Below are 18,019 nucleotides of genomic sequence, written 5' to 3'. Positions count from 1 at the left end.
ACTTTCCTAGACATTTCTTTCATCTCCCTTTGCCTTCACATGGTGGACTGAGTGCATTAACCTCTCTAACTCATCATTCTATATGTTCATAGCTTCAATCACCGTATAGAATCGTCTTTGCTACTCTTCTGATGATTTCTGTCCTCTCCCAATCCTTCATTCCCTTCAAAGTTGCCCAAGTCTATCATTTGCACAACAGACCTGGAACAAACCCTTCCTCCTCGCCCTGTAACGAAGTAGAACCAAGTTCCCATACCAAAGCTGCCAGGTCTCGCCCTTCTTCCCAGCCACATACCCCTCACGCCTCTTAAAACTTGCTTTCAAAAAACATGGTCTCCGTTCCCCTGTATGTCAGGTCATCGGTTCCTCCCTCGCAAGGTCTAACCCAGCGAACAGAAGAGCGTTAACAATCTATGTGTCTGTGAGGCTGTAGTCGTCGGTCGTCCGCGTCGCAACTTCCTTTGCGCCGGGGATGGAGTCAATTTTCGCATCATTGTAAATCTGGTGGCGCTTTCATACATCAACACGGATTCATGTTTGAAGCGAAATCTACCGCAAAAAGCGTACTTCTGGACTGGAGAGGAGTTGCGAACTGCGAATCTACTGATGCAGCCTACCATGGCTGCTACCTCTACGACGGTCCTTGTACTTTAAGTCTTGGACCATGGTGGCAGTGAGTGGCCGAACCTATACCTGACTGTCGTCTTATGACTGCCACTCGATAGGACGCCGAAACGCTTGAGTTCGTTAAATGGGGCAGAACGAAGGGTTTCAAGACTTAGAGCCTCAACTTGGTCTTGCCTCGAAATGCTCGGCGCTAATATTCTTACAAGGCATGATAGCAAATAGGGTATAAAGCTTCCGACGCACCCACTATACTCCTCTTTCTTCCATGGTAATCGCAAGACGAGTCGTCATCTGCCGGTGACTCTTATCCTACCCCGGGGACACATCCCACTTTGATCCCTTTCATCGCTTGTTAGCCTTGCATACTCCAGCATAATCCTTAAAAACGCCAGATCCATATCCTCCTCCCTCAATGCAGTCTGCTGCCATCTCCTGCCCGCATCAGCAATGTTCTTAGCAATCACCTGACCCTTTTCATCTTTCGCCATGAAGTTCAATATCTCAGGCAATTCTCCCATGCCCAAGCTGACCGGTACAAAGTGAACCCAGGGCACGATGCGGTCATCGTGCCACTCTTGATACATAGTCTGCTTGAAGACAGTACTTCTGGAGCCCAATAGACGATAGTAGCGCTCGGTTCGGCCCATGCCGTCAACATCAAAGAGGAATTTCGAACCGTAGCCTGCAGATCTATTCTCTCCCTTCCCGACAGGTAGAGCCTGCTTCTCTTCGAAGCAAGCCGATCCCGCGCAAATATCCATGGAGGTGAAATGAACGTGTACAAGGTCGGAGAGGCTGGCCATCGTTTGTTTGCGCTCCTCCCAGCGAGTGGATTTGCCGAACCGACCAGACTGGACACGCTTGAGTACGGAGATCTCGTTGTTACTGTTCGTGACCATGTCGACGAAGCGTTGGCGGTGAAAGTGACGCCAATTGTCTCCTGACGCGTAGCCTCCGGTGTCACTGCCGGTCCAATACAGTTGATTGGTTTTATTCTCCCACAATGGATCCTCGGTCTCGTTGTAATTACTCTTGTGGTAACCCTCAATGTAATCCGGACTGGGGTAGAGAATATCCTGAGATGAAGATGGTTTACCATGGGAGAAGACCGGTACCAGGGTATCTGTGACTTTCAAATTGTAAGGCGCGAGGAACATTGCGTGGGACATGGCAGCCTCCGGCGCTTCGCATACGTCTTTGCTTTTGGTGACGTTCCTGATGAATTGCAACCCTTCTTCCTCCGCAGGTAGCAAAATAGATCGACTGGGAGAGTTCTCGGGACATGATCTTGTGCCTATTTGCCATGACTTATCCTTCCCCAGATCCATTATTTCGAGCGGCTTTCTTTGTTGGTCGTCGGTTGCTGTGGGGTCTACCCTCGGACATGTTCGGATGAGATGATCTAGTCTGTCATTTGGTACTATCACTCTGGGTTCGGCAAGGCCATTGATGGTTATCTCCACGTCAGGAAGAATGTCCTTGAAACGCTCCAACCACGCGCCAAGCACTTCGTTGAAACCCCCCAACACCAGCGAGTCCTTCAGCTTGACGGGCTTTTTGCCTCTTAAAGCCCACTTGGCTAGGGGGACCTGTGTAAACATGTCGGCTCTTGCTCGCATCTCTTTTGCGGTAATGCCCCAGAATGGTTCCAGAGACTGCATAACGGTATCGAAGTTGTCCACTATCGTACACTTTGATTCAATGGCAAGCTTGAACCAGAGATCAAATCCCGCCGGCGGTTCCATACGGTATCTTCTCTCGTATTCTGCAATGGCATCCGGCAGCGTCTTGGACTGACCTTCAACCATGGACTTGAACTCTTCATTCGCTTCATTGACCAGCAATTCGATTGGATGCGGTTCGTTACCTGCAACGAGAGAGCCCGTCCACGTCCCTTGCAATGCGCGGTTATCAGACATGGGCTGATTTAGGACCAATCCCAGCACGAATACGCCGCCGATAGCTGACAGTATCCTCCGGTTGTAGGACGTTTTTTGAACGAATCTGTGTGTCTGAAAAAGACTGATGAGGGCGACGCTAGCAACAAGTCCAGCTCTTCCCGTTGTAGCTTGCAAATGGAAGGTTCGTAGGGTGCTGACAGCAAACGTCGAAGTTGTCGTAAGGGGCGTCAAGAATCCTTTGCGCACCTATCCAGGCCGTCAGAGAAAGCAACCGAGTGAAACAGGGGAGACTGACCAATTCCATAACCATCACCCACTGTACAGACTTCAGCATCGCAACGACAACCAAGGTGACTGGCTCGGAAAACTTTGTTGGCGAGAAGGTTTTGGGCGCAATCAGCAACATTATGGTCAGTACAGCTAAGGCCCGCGATGATGCTGCAGGAGACGGTAAAGGTATCCGGTCCGCGTCCTGCTCTGACAACGGTTCGTCCGTTTGTTCGTGAATCAACATGTAGGCCACTATTAGGACGAGGGCGAAAGTGACTCCGGCGCAAATCTGCCATGCTGAATACGGTGCTGGTAGAAGCCAAGTTGCAGACAGTACGGCTGGGACAAGAGCAAGGGCCGGGGCTGATGTCAAAGAAAAGAGTCCACGGTAGGCGACCGTTCCGACCGGCTGAGCCTTCTCGAGCGACTCGACTTGAAGGGTTTTGTTAGAAGCTTGTTGTGTGATGAGCAGTGACAAGGGCGTGAGTAGTGGCTATAAGCGCGAGAGAGTAAGTGGGTGCGCAGGCAAGCGAGATACCAGGACATACGAGCGCCCAGTCGACTCCACCTATGGTACGAAAGGCGCACACAGCAGCAATAGCCAGAGCCAATTTATCTGATTGTTGTGTGGTGGCATCTTGACCATCATGCTTGGGAGGAAGGACGAATTTGGCAGCAAGGAGGAGGAAGGACCAGCAAAGCCAGTCAGAATGAAGGGAGGGCACACGAAAGGTAGTGGACAGGATATGGATGAGGAAATGGGAGGAGATGTAGATGGCCGTAGCACCGTAGAAGGTGAGGGGCGGAGAGAACATGAGAAGGCATGGAGGATGAGAGAGAGAGAGGCAGGCAGGGAGGAAGACATGATGGGTAAAAAGCGGAGGACAAAAGCCGAGTAAGCAGAAGGAAACATCGGGGCGGGGTTAGGGACTCAGCCGGGGGATGCTAACGTTAGAAAAGGGCAGGTAAGGGGGAGAAAGGGGGGCATGAATGGTTTCAGGTCTTAATTCTAGGTGGTGGGGGGGGCCTATTGAAATGAATCAATCAATTTACTGACAGTGTTGTTGTTATAATAATACCGTATAGTAATTTCCGTGTGTACATGTAAATGTTTGATGGATCTCAGACTGATATCTTGGCTAGCTAAGCTACCTAAGGTTCTTTACTCTTACGCCACCCGAAAAGGCTTGTTGGGAGCAAGCTTTTACCGGCTTTGACACCTGTCTTCTCACTAGCTATAATAGGTTTAGACTTTGAGCCAAGAGATGAACCGGCGGGAGAACATAAAAAGCACCGCAACATCATTATGCCAGCGCCATTAGGAATCGAACCTAATACGAACTAAATACCTCTAACAATACGACCACAACCAACAGGCGTCCGCCCTGAACGGTAAGTTAACCAACGAACATTTCGCTTTGCAAATCAATGCATCGCACGGAATTCGAACCAACGACTATTCCCGGTTAAGAATCTTAAAAATCTGAGGCTAATAGCGCTACCAGAAAATAAGAAGCACCGCAACATCATTGTACCAGCGCCATTAGGAATCGAACCTAACACGAACTTAATACCCCCAACAACAGCGAGAACGGGCCCTTCACCCCAAATTTAAGACTCTTGATACGGGAACCCATTTGGACCGGGGGGTCAACCAACGGATTTTCATTTTTCATTTTTCATTTTTTATAGGCCTTCTACATCATAATGAGTATAAACTATAGCGCATATCTTTATAGCGTATATTTCATATTATAATTAATAGTAGATAAGATAGTTATAGTTATTAATAAAGGTAATAATCATATATCTAAGGTAAATATTTACTTTAGCTCTAATCTCGCTCTCGCGGAATAGTCTTATACAAGATATTTTAGCTCTAGTCTTGCTCTCGCGAAATAGTCTTAGAGTAAGATATGTTGGAATTCACGGCAGAGTTCTGACCTTTTCCCAACTTTTCCAACCATACTCGTATCATCCAGAAGTGAGTTCTTTGATAGAGTGAGGACACCAATAGATTAACCGATATTCGGCTAAGTGGAAGGATTGATTGGTGTCCTCGCTCTATCAAAGAACTCACTTCTGGATTGTACGAGTACAGATCCATTTTTGGTGCAATTGCCAACAGTATCAACTAGGTAAAACTTTCAAACACTGCTTGAAGACCTTTCGAAAGCAACATTATTTTCCGTCGCGCACGATGAGCTGCCCATCCTGGTCTTTCTTCTAACCAGCAAGTTTCGAAGCTAAGGAAGAGGGCGCATGTCATGCTTCAGCAGAGCCGTCATGCTAATAATGATGCTATTATTTCTCGCGCAATCGTTGCGGACACCTTTCCCTGCCGTTGAAGTTGATATTTGAAACATTGTCCTTGCGCTTCGTGGCCTACTGAAAATAGCTGTGACATGCCTTTGGCCTTCTACAGCCCGGCGCATATTTCTCCTAGCGCCATCGCATCAATCTCCAAGATGCAACCCCAATGCCCTTGCGTAGCTATCGTTTCTCGACGACAACCTTCCCCAATCTACCGAATTAATTGACTTGTAAGGTAGCAGTTTTATATGGTGTCGATGGTATTTTCCACCACTATAACCGTATTTTATATGCAAAACAGCGTTATATGCCAGTAGGACTTTATACATGTCGCCGCTAGTTAGTAAGCTGAGAAACAGGGATGAATAGCGTGTTACCTACCAAATTGATCCGCGTCAAGACGTGTTTCTCAGGTATCTTCTCCATCAATACCTTAACTTCAGCTACTTCAGCTACTTCCACTACCTCAATCGCATCACCTCCATTCAATAAGACTATTTCTACAGGTATCGAGCCTATCTACTGCATGGACTACGACGAAGAGGCTCTACTTGATCCTGAGCAAGATGCTGAGGGCGAGGATGATGAACAGTGGTGGTAGAAGCATGGTAACTGAAGTGGGTACTTGATTGGCTATGTAGATGACTAAGTAATATATATACCGTCTCAGAAATACCTACTTTATATGACCAAACCCCCAGTGGTTTCAAAATAGTCATTTGGAACCATACTTTATATGCGATACTACTTTATAATGAAATACTACCTTACAAGTCAATTAATTCGGTATCTCGTTCGGTCCAGCTTGCAGACATCGCCTCCCACCATGTTGACAGAATCCAAGTCTCTCAATGAACATTTCGATTGGCAGTTGAACTCTCTCATCCCCCGCCACATTCAGCTAATTTTAGCACGTGTATCAACAAGTTGCTTCGTTATTTCGCTGGTACTCTCCAACTGTAAAGACTGGCCAGACGATCTTACAAATGGTTATTGATCAGAAGGCCTAGCCCTAGCCTCTGTTCTCCTCCTCATCAGTCCATCATAGCCGTCTCCCGATCCTCGCTGATGCAACTCTCAACGCCAGGTATTGTTATCGCTCTGCTGGACATTGTTATGCCTTATTCGACGCAGATTCAGCACATCTCCATTGCACCCGGGCTGGCTCCTTAGCCTCGACCTGCTCTGTTTCCTGGCCATTGCTACGTCCTGTCCCCTTGGAATGCTGAGCTCAAGCTTCTGGTCCGGAGGCCAAGGATGTCTCGTCCCTACCAATGATGCTTTAATGGTCCGGTATCGGCGAGTTGGGAGAGGTTGATCCATCTCGTGTGGGATCTAGAAACGACTGCATTTGCAGGGGCTTACTCAATGGCGTATGTGCTGCACCTTTGTCCAAAGAGCACTAAATTTCTGGCGTGATGCCAAAGTCACGGTAATATTCTCCATCTTGTAGTCTTCGTGATCGCGTGCCGTGCGACAGACCTGTACAGCCGCGAGAAGAAGAGACGCAATAAAGCTGGCAAGCAGATGGAGCTGCCAGCCTACCCATTCATTGAGTCCCAGGAGCCAATTGTTGGCATCAGGTCGCTACATGAATTGGACATTCGTAAAAGTCAAAGCTCCAAAGAAGGTTGCGCCTGGGTATCAGAAGTGGGCTCGGAAAAGATCACGACTGCGCAGCCGAGTTTATATATGGAAGAAAGCACAGTCTTACCGATGAATGTGATTCTGCAAGGGAGTCCCCGTTGTAGGCGGAGCTGCAATATTGGGCAATAGACACCAGTCGGGGCCGATGACAATGTCTTTGGAGGATTTTGATACTAAATCTATTGGCTGGTGGTAGTCTTTTTACTCAATCTTAATCCTATGATATCGACTGAAGGTAATCTTCTAGAATACACAAGATAAAATCATTCCGTCTATAACTCGTGTCTGCAGTTCAGAAAACGTACTGCCATAACGTAAAGGCGTCTAAAGTCTACAATCGCTCTAGTCAACGCATATCCAAACATTCACAACAAACCGCGGTTGAAAAAACCCAGTCACTGTGCACCATGAAAAGCGACCTCCCCAGCTCACCCTACCCCTCACCAGACTCAAACCCGGACTTTCACGCGCGGAGAGGTCGACATTCGCCAACGCCCTAGAGTCCACGCCGGTACGGTCTCCCCCTTGGACTCCGCATACCGCCAGCTGTGACACTATCGTCTCCACGATCTTCGAATCCGTAGCTCAGTGATACGTCTGGCAGGCGGGCTGGCATGAGGGCTCATACGCAAGGTCCGTTTGCTGGAACGGGTGTCGGCCGGTTCAGATGTTCATCACACTGGGCCCACGCATCAGGGGGTCGAAACGCAAGGGCTTGGACCCATGCGTAGACCACCCATGGATTCGATTGGAGGATTCCACGCTTGGAACCTGGGCCGGTCCACGGGAGGGGTTGTTGGCTGGGGCCGGATCCGGGCCTCTATGTGAAGTTCTGCTGAGATTGCCGGGAATGGAACGCGGCCGCAGGACGGGCATGTGTGGGCTTCCGCGAACCACATTTCCAGGCAGCTGGGCCGTGCCACATGGCAGGATTCTAGCTGTAGAACACCATATCTATGACCTCTCCTTCCGTAGTTCGGTACGATGTCGGTCGTCTGGTGGAAGATGAAGAGATCTTTGATTACGACTTGGCAATGAATGCAAAGATTCACCGAGGCTGGACTCGAGGACAATGATACAATCGGGCCCAGGTATCTTGGCTGGTAGCTTTGCTTTGTCGTCGCTACAGCATCACAATGACGTATCGAGATCTTCCCATAGACAAAACAGGAATTGAGGACTGACAGAGTTCGCTTCCTCACGCTTCGCCGAGACGCACTACAACTCGGTACATGATATTGGTCTGCATTATGTAATACATGTACATTATATTTCTGCAAATGACTTGACATCTTCACCTTATCCAGAAAGGTATCGAAGAGAATTTGTTCATAGTAGATCGCAAACTCGGAGCAAGGATGAGTTACATACCTTAGTCAGTAAGCGACTGAACAAGAAAGTCCTCACTCTGTCAGCCCCATTAACATCGTTTCTGAAATTGAGCTCTCAATCCGAACCCTCCTAGGTCTGAGACCATGCACAGCCGCCTGACGTCGCGGCGTAGACAGGATCGTAAGAGTATCCGTGGTCTCGGAGAAAAATCCAGATATCGCGGTCAGAAACCAACAACCCCACCGGAACCGGAAGCACACGGAAGGCTCCTCTCCGTCGAAGTTCGTGGAAGAGCGCTTCCTCCTGAGAAGGTCCGAGGCGTGGACCGAGGCTGGTGCTACTCGGGCGCCAGGGAGGGAGATTCGCGCCCTGACCCTGGAGCTGCGAGTATAAGAGCCAGTCCCGAAAATGCCGGGATCGATGAACGATGCCGTTCGCTGAGAGTTCCGAATCTAGCTCTGTTGCCATGTTATCCCAGTCTTCCTCGATGGCGTCATGTGATGGTACAAACTCCTCTTCAACTTCTGGCGCAGCGGGAAAGAGCTCATATCTGCAGAGGGGGCAGGTGTTTTTACCTTCCTCGGGTGAGAGCCAAGAAGAAATACACGCATGGCCGAATTCGTGCCCACACGGCAAGCGAATCGCGTCCTCGCAGATAATGCCACTGCCGGTAATATTCGTCCCGTAAATCTCGCGGCAGATCGAGCATCTGTTGCCGTACATCAAGTCGCTTTTCGAGACGACGGGGAATTGGGCCACAAAATTATGGGCCATCATTGAAGACTACCACAGCTCGATGGTATCTGGACTTGGGTTAGAATGTTGGGTAGAGCGAATTGGTGTAGGCTGCGGCCAGCAATTTGCCTGGTGACTTTGGTTCCGGTCGAGTAGGTTTGGGGTTTGTTGGGAGGATGCTGGTGGAGGGAAGATGGTATTGATGAGCGTGGAGAGTTGTGAGAGCTTTAGAAGACGGAAGCAAGGAGGACAAAAGCATTGTCCTCTTTACAACGATGGAACTTCCTTTGAAGAACAATGAAAGGCACAGATGGTGGACAAAGCCTTCACGTCTTTAGAAGTGAAATGGAAAAGGGATTCGCATCAAGCAATGTCTTGACAAAGTCGATGTTCTGGATCCAATCATGTATCCTTTTCTGTCTTAGGACCACGTTAGGGAAAGTGGCAGTTTTGAGTTTTGGTATTCCTCTATCCTGCATTGTTTAGAGGTGCAAATCATAGAAGTGAACTTGTGAATGCGAAGCCAATAGAGTCATCGTCTCTGACGAGTGAATGTTTTCTTGTCGAGGCTAAGTTTTGCGATACCTTTGGGTACCGTACTCACACAACTCCTACTAATTTTGTCAGTCCGTGCGCCTCTAGAAGGCATTTTCCAACTTGCCTGCGCTAAGATGGTTTGTGGAGCTACCATTCGAACGTCTGTCCGACCAGTCTCTCGCTCAAAGCCCACAGCAATTCAGCTTTCTCTTGGTCTCTCGCGTAGACTTCAGGTGCGGCTACGATGCAGTCTCCCAAGAAACTTCCGGATGGAAGTGTTGGATCCAATGCTGCGACGAGGGTTGTTGAACATCCTTGTTCAATGGTCTTGAGCTCACTAGCGGAGAATGGACCTTGCAAAGTGAAAGGTTAGACATCATCCTCCGACCCCAAGTCGATGGTGAGCTGAAGAGACCGAAAGAATGGATGTACTTACGGCCTGTGTTAGTTTCAATCGTTTGTATGCCTTCCTCCCTCATTTCTGGCGTCATGTATACTTGAAGATTGGTCTTGATGGCTACAATTCCGTCAGGATGATGTTGGGAACGCCTTATAGGACATGACTCACAGCCTGGATCTAATGAAACCGAGTCCACGTGCCTTGTGTGCAGCTTTGACGCTAGGGCTTCCGTGAAGAGAATGCTTGTTGTTTTGGCCCTACCCGGGATAAACATTCCAAGTCAGCATTGTCAATGGAGGTGGGAGTTTGGGCCTTAGAGTATGTCTATAGGCCCAAGTTCTGTTTCTCAGTGCCGAAAATACTCACGTATGCTGACCAGGCGTGATATTTAGTCCCATCCTTGGAAGCGTCAGTGAAAAGCCTCATCTGCTGTGACACGGAAGTAGGGTCTACACACTTCGTAGTTCCAGTCATTTAGCTGGAGGTCCGACATTTTGTGTGCCGAACTGGACACGTTGACTATCCTTGCCCCTTGCCCAGCAAACAGTCTTCCCATAATCAGGTTCGTCAACAGGGAATGCCCGATTTAACTAGTGCCGAACTGGCTCTCGATCCCATCAGCCGTTTTTGCCAAAAGACATGCCATTATTGCTGCATTGTTGATCAGGATATCGATGCTCTGGACTGTTTTATTGATATCTGCAGCAGCTTCCCGTATAGCATGTTGGCTGCTGAGGTCTAAAGGAATGAATTGGGTCTCGACGTCCGGATAAGCACCACTGATACGATCAATGACTGGTTGAATCTTGGGTAACGAGGGACCTGCGAGAAGGATGCACGTAGGAGACCCAGCGGCAAGGGACAAGGCAGTCTCTGCGCCTATACCACCGTCACTTGATCCAGTGATAAGGACTCAAATGCATATTAGCAGTGTTGGTTCTCGATGGGCAATGGTGGTCTTACTGGTTCTGCCCTTGACCCTATCCTTGAATGTTCTACAACCTCTGCGCCAGTAGTCGAGTGCCCAAAGTTGGCCAACTTTTGGAGTTCGGGCATGCTAATGAAAACACTGCAGAATAATTACGGAGGACAAAGGAGACTGCTGTGGCCTTGGAAGATATATAGCCGACAAGTTGAGGGTTAAAACTGAGACAAGCGAGCCCTAATTCCGACGGCTTGAAAGATGTATGGTGGACCACTGGAGGGAGAAAATGACATATGGTCTTAATCTCGATGGCTTGCATAAAGAGTAAGCTTGACAATCATCGCCATGCATTTCAAACAGAAAGTCGCTTATTAACCATTGTCTTCAACATAAAATTTGATGCTTCTGGTAGCCTTGGTGGCGTGATGATACCACTTTCCCTCTCGGTACAGGAGTATCATGTCGGTAACGGATACATTTGTCAAAAGGGAAACCATTAGCATATTGATTGGGCTCATCCTTGAGAACGTTGCAGGCATTTCACACGTCTTGCTAGGCCCCATGATGCTCCATTGCCATGGAAATGGAAACTGCACTCCGCTTTTAGGGACTAGTCCAAGAGAAGCCTAGCGCAAATCTTCGAGTGCTCTCAAAGCCCAAGCTTCACTTCTAGGTATCACCCACTCGCAATGCCAGACGATGATCTAGACACATATTAATCAACAGTGACACCATACGTTCATATATCCATAAGAGTGGTTCGAAGATAGAGTGCAATTTGCCGCCCTCGCCGCCTCCATGCTCGTAGCTCTACTACCTCACGCATCCAAAAACTTTAGGGCCCCCCTCACTTCCTCCCCCTGCTGCAGCTGACTGAAGCATCATCGCAGCCATTATGGCTACGAATCAATCCAGGAAGTACGGTGTTACACCTCCAGTATCCCAGAACTTCCCCACTGAAGCTGAGCTTGCTGCCAACGATGCCCTCATTGCGGAGCTGAAGAGACAAAACAACTTCGAGGGCCTGGAGGAGACAGAGCGAAGGTAAGATGGACACCGTACCCATAATTAGCCCTTTAGCTGAATCTTTGAGTACAGAAAATCTACACTTCAGCTTATACAGAAGATCACTGTGGAATTCGTCAAACATGTCAGCAAGACGAAGAATCTCCCTCAGTCCGTTGTGGACAAAGCCGGCGGCAAGATTTTTACATTCGGGAGCTATCGCCTTGGAGTTTACGGACCTGGTCAGTGCTCCACGTTGTGACTTGACTTGATCGTGAGCTGATTCCAAGGAGGCTCTGATATAGACACCCTCGTCGTTGTACCACAGCACGTGACTCGAGAGGACTTTTTCGAGCACGTCCCTACCCTTCTGGAGCGTATGGCCCCTCCTGGAGCCATCAAGGAGCTGACGCCCGTACCCGACGCCTATGTACCAATTATCAAACTCGAGCTTTCTGGCATAAGCGTCGATCTCATTTTCGCACGCCTCGCCCTCCAGTCTGTGCCGATAACCCTCACTCTCAAAGATACTAGCGTACTACGGGGTTTGGAAGAAAGAGATTTGCGATCTTTGAATGGAACACGGGTGACGGACGAAATACTGGAATTGGTTCCGCAACAGAAGACGTTCAGAACCGCGTTACGAGGCATCAAGCTATGGGCCCAACGTCGAGCGATCTACTCCAACGTGATTGGGTTTCCCGGTGGTGTGGCATGGGCAATGTTGGTAGCCAGAATCTGTCAGCTATACCCTCAAGCCACAGGTTCTGTCGTCATTGAAAAATTCTTCCTCATGATCGGCAAATGGCCATGGCCTCAGCCGGTACTCCTTAAAAGTATCGAAGATGGTCCGTTGCAAGTGCGAGTTTGGAATCCCAAGATTTACAATGGAGACCGCTTCCATCTCATGCCAATCATCACACCAGCATACCCCTCAATGTGTGCGACGCATAATATCTCGATGTCAACCAAGACCATCCTTATTCGAGAGCTAGAGCGAGGCAGGGCGATAACCGATAAGATCTTCAGTGGCCAATTGCAATGGAAAGACTTGTTTTCAAAGCATACTTTCTTCACCGACGACTACAAGTACTATCTCAGTATCATTGCCTCAAGCAGAACAAAGGATGCGCAGAAAGTCTGGTCTGGCCTCGTTGAATCCAAAGTACGCCTACTCGTATCGAACCTTGAGACCCAAGAAGCGATTGCGGTGGCGCGGCCGTTTAACAAAGGGTTTGAACGCGTGCACCATTGCAAGAATGAAGATGAGATCTACGCTGTCTTGAACGGCGACCTCAGGTTCCAAGCCACAAATGTCAAGACTGAAACGACCGATGTTGCCAAGGATCCGGTGCATGCTGCTGCTGCCCAGGGTAATTCTGACGAAATGGCAATGCCGAATGGTCATACCGAGGCTACCACGAACGAAGATGGAGAGCAGACCATCTATAATACGACCTACTACATCGGCCTTGAGCTAGCTCAAGGTACGTGCACGCTTTTTTGCGAGTAACCTTACTGACTACGCATAGACGCGACGAAGAAACTCGATATATCATATCAAACAAAGGAGTTCAAAGAAATCTGTACAGGATGGCAGAGCTACAACCGAGATCTGAATTCCCTGTCGATTGTCCATACTCGAAAGTAAGACTAAAAGCTATTTGTCCCTTCCCGGTTTGTGTCCTTGGACCACTGATTTGGGCCATGGCAGTTACGATTTGCCAGACGACGTTTTTCCGTTAGGAGAAGTTAAACCCACTAGGCCAAAGAAGAAGGTCAGCAAGAAGAGAGACCTCGACGCTATGGAGGTACGTCCGCCCTCGTGGACATGGTTCCAGAAAAAGCGCGGAGATCGCCAAGTGTCTCAATTGCTAACCGGAGGCTTTCATGGTGATGCTTGGGTTTGCTGACGAGGGCCATTACTGATGCGTAGGAAACCCCTCAGCCTTCGAATGGCGTGAAGAGACGACGATCAGACGAGAGAAAGCCAACAGCTTAAGATGCAGACAGCTCGTGGGTTGCGTACGATATAATATTCCAACTCTTCGGGCACCTCACTAGAGCGATCGCTGAGGGGCCCCTAGGTCGTCAATGTCCAGCGCATAAGCCCACCCAAGGACTACGTGACGGACACACTTGCAACGAGGATCATGTCGCCCTCGTGTACCAATCTCGCTCCGAACATGAAAGACTCGATACTAACAGCACAAAGATCTTTTGGGATTGGGGATTGACAATCTGTTTGGCACAAAATCTCAACGATCCGCTCCAAAAGACAGCCAATTGAGCAGGGAGGATGAGAATCAAGAAAGACCCTCCCACAACAAGTTACAATGGGAGCAATCCCGAATGTTGCATCGATTGCTGACATGTCTAGGCAGCATAAATTTAGACTGATCGAAAAAGAAGCTGGAAAGAAAAGGATCAGGTAGTTTTGCGCAATGCTCATGTGCCAGATAGCTTGCAATATGTACATAGATCAATCAACTACCTTTTTCCGGGGCCTACGGGCTCCAATAACCATTTGGATACTCCATGGCTCTCAACGGGACCTGGCGACCTCAATGAAAATGACTGCATTCGTGCTCTGTTTCTCTCATTGATCCTCCCTCTTTGGTTTCAGCAACCCCGTCGTCTCTCCCTCCTTATCCTTGTCTGCAAAATCCGGTCTCGGGATCTCGCACCCTTCTACCGTCCTCCCATACATGATTCCGCCCAGCCTGCTTATCGGCCTCAGCACCCCGGGATCAATTATGTTCCTGTCCTCATTGATCGCATCCTCCCTCACCCAGAACCTCACTCCCTCGACAACAGCTAACACTCCCGTTTTCTTGCCCGGCGTCGCCCTGCTCTCAAACTCTGTTGTCGATAATAGTTTTCCTTCGATACTGAAAATCGCCTCCTTCACGCGGGAGGGTTTGACCTCCGTGCAAGGAGCGGGGGTAAGACCGCTCAACGACCATTCAGATGTGCCGTAGGGCGCATTGATACTCGTAGCATTAGCGGCTTCGATGTAATGTTCGCTGATGATATTGATGGTGCATTCTTTGGTAGCTTCGAGGTTGCGCAGCGTGTCTTTGGCGTTGGAGAAGCCGCCTGCAAAGCCAATAGTAAAGAGAGGTGGGTCGTGGTTTATGACGTTGGTGTAGGAGAAGGGAGCGAGGTTTGTAGAGGAGCCTAAGGGACGTGTCAGCGCGAAGGAGGGAGAGAGATGGCCGAGGACCGTGGCTGACCGTCTTCAGATCGTGTGCTAACGAAGCCAATTGGTCTTGGAATTATCCCACTGATCAGCAGCTTGTAGTTAAAGACTGCCGGTCTACCTTCCTCGTATGGGTTTATCTCCACGTGCTTCTTTTGAAGACTCCCTCCGCCGTCGTTGGCGCCCTGACCTAGTTTCCACCCCGGCCGTTTTGTCTTGGTGAAGTGCCATTCGGATCTTTCCGCCCAATCTGGCCGAGACGCTTCGACCTTGTTGAAGTCTGGATGTGGGTTTCTCTTGACAGCCTTCTCCTGGTCGAAGCGCTGTTCGTGACCTGATGGGTCCTCCTCGCGCTGCTCTTTGTCGCCGAAGTTGGAGGGCATGGTTGAGTAGTGGTGGGTGATATTGGGTAAGAACCGAAGACGTGGCAGGAGGTAGTCAGAGAGCTGTTGAGCTGGTCCGAGGGGTAGATATTAACTGATCAAAGAAATTAGAGGGGTGCTGGGGATAATATGCTCGAGGTATCCGTAGCATAAGCCGAGAGCACCCGTCTACGTCATGTTCATGCTCATGCTTGACTTTGACTGCCATGGCTTCAATGCTTTTGATAACTTCCTGCACAAGGGCTTAAAGTACCAGGATGGACGCGTGATCAAGGGCGCGTAGATGGGATATCCGGCAGATGTTGTAATGCTTCTTTGTGCGCTCTGGTGAAGACAACCACGGAGGCGTCTCCGAAGAGGTTGCGCTTATCGATAAGGATTCCCCGCTTGCGGGGTCAACAGAGAGCATCAACATTCTTCGTGCTGACACTCGACAGCAGTAGCAGCAGTTGTAACGTGATACCCTTGACCAAGTATCCTGAAAACCCCTTCAGAATGTCTAAAGAAGACTATGACAAGTACGCATTAGGAGACTGGCATCTCCAATGCGGCACCGCTCTGTCAAATGCTCACATCGCCTACAAGACAATTGGTGACCCAAAGGCTCCCGCAATTGTCTGTACGTTATACTTTCTAAGGCAATTCTTCCTCCTTCATGCTGTCTTATGGGTCGTCAAACATGTCTCGAGGTTTCTCTGCTCCTAAGACATGTCTCGCGACTCAGTACTCCTCCCGAAAGAGTGATGCTGACTCGGAAATCATCAAGATCCTACTTGGTATTCTGGATGTCCGCATGCATCGCAGCGTCCTCAATGGCTGTCCCTGACGTTTGAACAGCGATATCAGACAACATTTGGCTGATAGGCCAAGACAAAGCCCTAAATCCGAACAAGGTGATCCATCAATCAGAAACGTGACCTCTCTCGCGATTTAATCTCATACGCCTCTCAGTACTTCATCATCATCCCGGCGCTCTTCGGAAACGGTCAATCAACGTCCCCTTCCAACACAAAGCTCGCTACAGCTTTCCCAAAAATCTCATTCTATGACAATGTCCGTGCCCAGCATAAGCTCGTCACCGAGCATCTTGGTATTCACCATCTATACTGTGTGTTAGGGTGGTCAATGGGTGCCGGTCAGACCTTTCGTACGTACATTTTCGGACAAAATCCTTCCTATTTGGCACTGAAATTGAGTCGCGAGACTTTTTTGGGGAGTAAACTGACCTGTTTCGCTGCCGAGACCTGTCTTGCAACTCCTTTATCTACCTTGAAGAAGCAATACTGACCCCCAAATGTGCGTAGAATGGATCACGCAGTACCCCGATTTCACGGATCTTGCAGTGCCATTCTGTGGCTCCGCGAGGACGAGCTTGCACAACCAGGTCTTCTTGGAGGGTATCAAGAGCGCATTGCTGGCTGCGAAGGGCATACCGAGTGCAGGATCAAAAGAGGGCGGAGTGACAGAGGACGGAGTTGATAAGAAGAGGGTGTGGACCGAGGAGGAGAGAATGGTGGGACTGAGAGCGTTTGGCAGGGGCTACGCTGGATGGTAAGGTTCCTGTTGTGCCTGTTCGTCTGTGGCTGACTTATCGTTAAAAGGGGCTTCAGCCAGGCTTTCTACCGTGAGAAGCTCCACGAAAGACACTATGGTTTTCCAGACCTGGAGTCGTTCATGGTGGGCTTTTGGGAGAGCTGGGCCACCTCGAAGGGTACATCAGCATCCCAGATCTAGCCCATGTTTTCTGCCTCAGGCTGACTTGCGCAGATCCTGAGAACATGCTTGTAATGCTGCAGACATGGCAAAGTGGAGACTGCTCAATGCAAGAGCCTTACAATGGGGATTTCGAAAAATCAATGTCGAGCATCAGGGCAAAGACTCTTGTCCTACCTGCGAAGACAGACTTATACTTCCCGTGAGTGCTAAATCCATATCGCTAGGGCCGTGGTTTCCGGCTGATCAAGGTCAAACAAATATACAGTCCTGAAGATTCCGAGTATGAAGTCGCGAACATGAAACCGGGTGTTGGACAACTGGAGATATTTCCAACCATCTGGGGCCATTGGGCGGGCGGACCGGGGGACAGCAAGCAGGATTTAAAGTGGCTTGATGAGCACTTGAGCCGGTTCTTTGAGAAGAACAGCACTGACAGGTCTAGGATGTAGGCTTGCAAATCAATGGGATATATTGGAGTATTTGCTGTCAAAACTTAGGGAATTGTACACCTTGGATGGAGTTCTCAGCAGTCAGCACAAACATCTTGAACGTGTACCTCAGCGTAACATGTCGAACGTATTGACCCTGTCCGATTGTAAGTGTTTTACATTGACAAATTAATTTCTTTGTTTACTCCGTACGACGCTAGTATGGACACCAGGTTTGGTCCGAGTTCTTCTTGGACAAATTGCCTCCTCACGACCATTCTGTGCTCACAAGCTAAGCAAAAAAGTCCCTTCACGAACCGTTTGAACTACCACACTAAGCGGGGCTGAAGATACCCGCCGGGGCCTCGCAGCGCTTCCTTTAGGCCCCCGAGCCACATTAATTACTCGATTATTGGGCGAGTTTTTCCCGTGTCACCTTTCTATCACACGCGCTAGGCTAGGCTGGGAAGGTGTTCAGTATGAATCTAAAAATGCCACCGCCAAGAAGGCTGCAGCCTTGTCTCCATTTTCCGTGTAGGTTGGCATAGACAGACGGGATGATGCGTCATGCCTCGTTTCGTCTACAGACGGGAATTCC

At 49.2% G+C, this 18,019-nt stretch overlaps 6 protein-coding genes across 6 annotated transcripts; 2 read left to right on the top strand and 4 right to left on the bottom strand.

Moving 5' to 3' along the window:
• Positions 1-914: 914 nt before the first annotated feature.
• On the bottom strand, positions 915-3,613 carry HO133_006688 (uncharacterized protein; the record flags this gene model as incomplete). Its single annotated transcript, XM_037297585.1, has 3 exons — positions 915-2,774; positions 2,824-3,291; positions 3,347-3,613. 3 exons carry the CDS (start codon positions 3,611-3,613, stop codon positions 915-917), a joined length of 2,595 nt encoding a protein of 864 aa, XP_037147021.1.
• A 5,896-nt stretch (positions 3,614-9,509) lies between these two features.
• HO133_006687 (uncharacterized protein) lies at positions 9,510-9,853 on the bottom strand (the record flags this gene model as incomplete). Its single annotated transcript, XM_037297584.1, has 2 exons — positions 9,510-9,715; positions 9,799-9,853. 2 exons carry the CDS (start codon positions 9,851-9,853, stop codon positions 9,510-9,512), a joined length of 261 nt encoding a protein of 86 aa, XP_037147020.1.
• Positions 9,854-10,348: 495 nt separating this feature from the next.
• HO133_006686 (uncharacterized protein) lies at positions 10,349-10,818 on the bottom strand (the record flags this gene model as incomplete). The annotated part of the gene is made up of 3 exons (XM_037297583.1): positions 10,349-10,674; positions 10,726-10,742; positions 10,802-10,818. 3 exons carry the CDS (start codon positions 10,816-10,818, stop codon positions 10,349-10,351), a joined length of 360 nt encoding a protein of 119 aa, XP_037147019.1.
• A 764-nt stretch (positions 10,819-11,582) lies between these two features.
• Positions 11,583-14,127, top strand: HO133_006685 (uncharacterized protein; the record flags this gene model as incomplete). The annotated part of the gene is made up of 10 exons (XM_037297582.1): positions 11,583-11,731; positions 11,786-11,934; positions 11,986-13,179; positions 13,225-13,339; positions 13,407-13,503; positions 13,629-13,652; positions 13,706-13,717; positions 13,780-13,858; positions 13,908-14,022; positions 14,073-14,127. The coding sequence occupies 10 exons, from the start codon at positions 11,583-11,585 to the stop codon at positions 14,125-14,127; spliced, it is 1,989 nt and encodes a 662-aa protein (XP_037147018.1).
• Positions 14,128-14,291: 164 nt separating this feature from the next.
• On the bottom strand, positions 14,292-15,277 carry HO133_006684 (uncharacterized protein; the record flags this gene model as incomplete). Its single annotated transcript, XM_037297581.1, has 2 exons — positions 14,292-14,872; positions 14,929-15,277. The coding sequence occupies 2 exons, from the start codon at positions 15,275-15,277 to the stop codon at positions 14,292-14,294; spliced, it is 930 nt and encodes a 309-aa protein (XP_037147017.1).
• Positions 15,278-15,772: 495 nt separating this feature from the next.
• Positions 15,773-17,442, top strand: HO133_006683 (uncharacterized protein; the record flags this gene model as incomplete). The annotated part of the gene is made up of 8 exons (XM_037297580.1): positions 15,773-15,896; positions 16,044-16,064; positions 16,115-16,170; positions 16,229-16,424; positions 16,582-16,828; positions 16,879-16,988; positions 17,045-17,192; positions 17,259-17,442. The coding sequence occupies 8 exons, from the start codon at positions 15,773-15,775 to the stop codon at positions 17,440-17,442; spliced, it is 1,086 nt and encodes a 361-aa protein (XP_037147016.1).
• Positions 17,443-18,019: the final 577 nt, after the last annotated feature.

This window comes from Letharia lupina (genome assembly GCF_014066315.1).
Source record: "Letharia lupina isolate WasteWater1 chromosome Unknown contig_26, whole genome shotgun sequence".
In the NCBI taxonomy this organism is placed as follows: Eukaryota; Fungi; Ascomycota; class Lecanoromycetes; order Lecanorales; family Parmeliaceae; genus Letharia; species Letharia lupina.
This window is presented reverse-complemented; position numbering and strand designations above follow the sequence as displayed.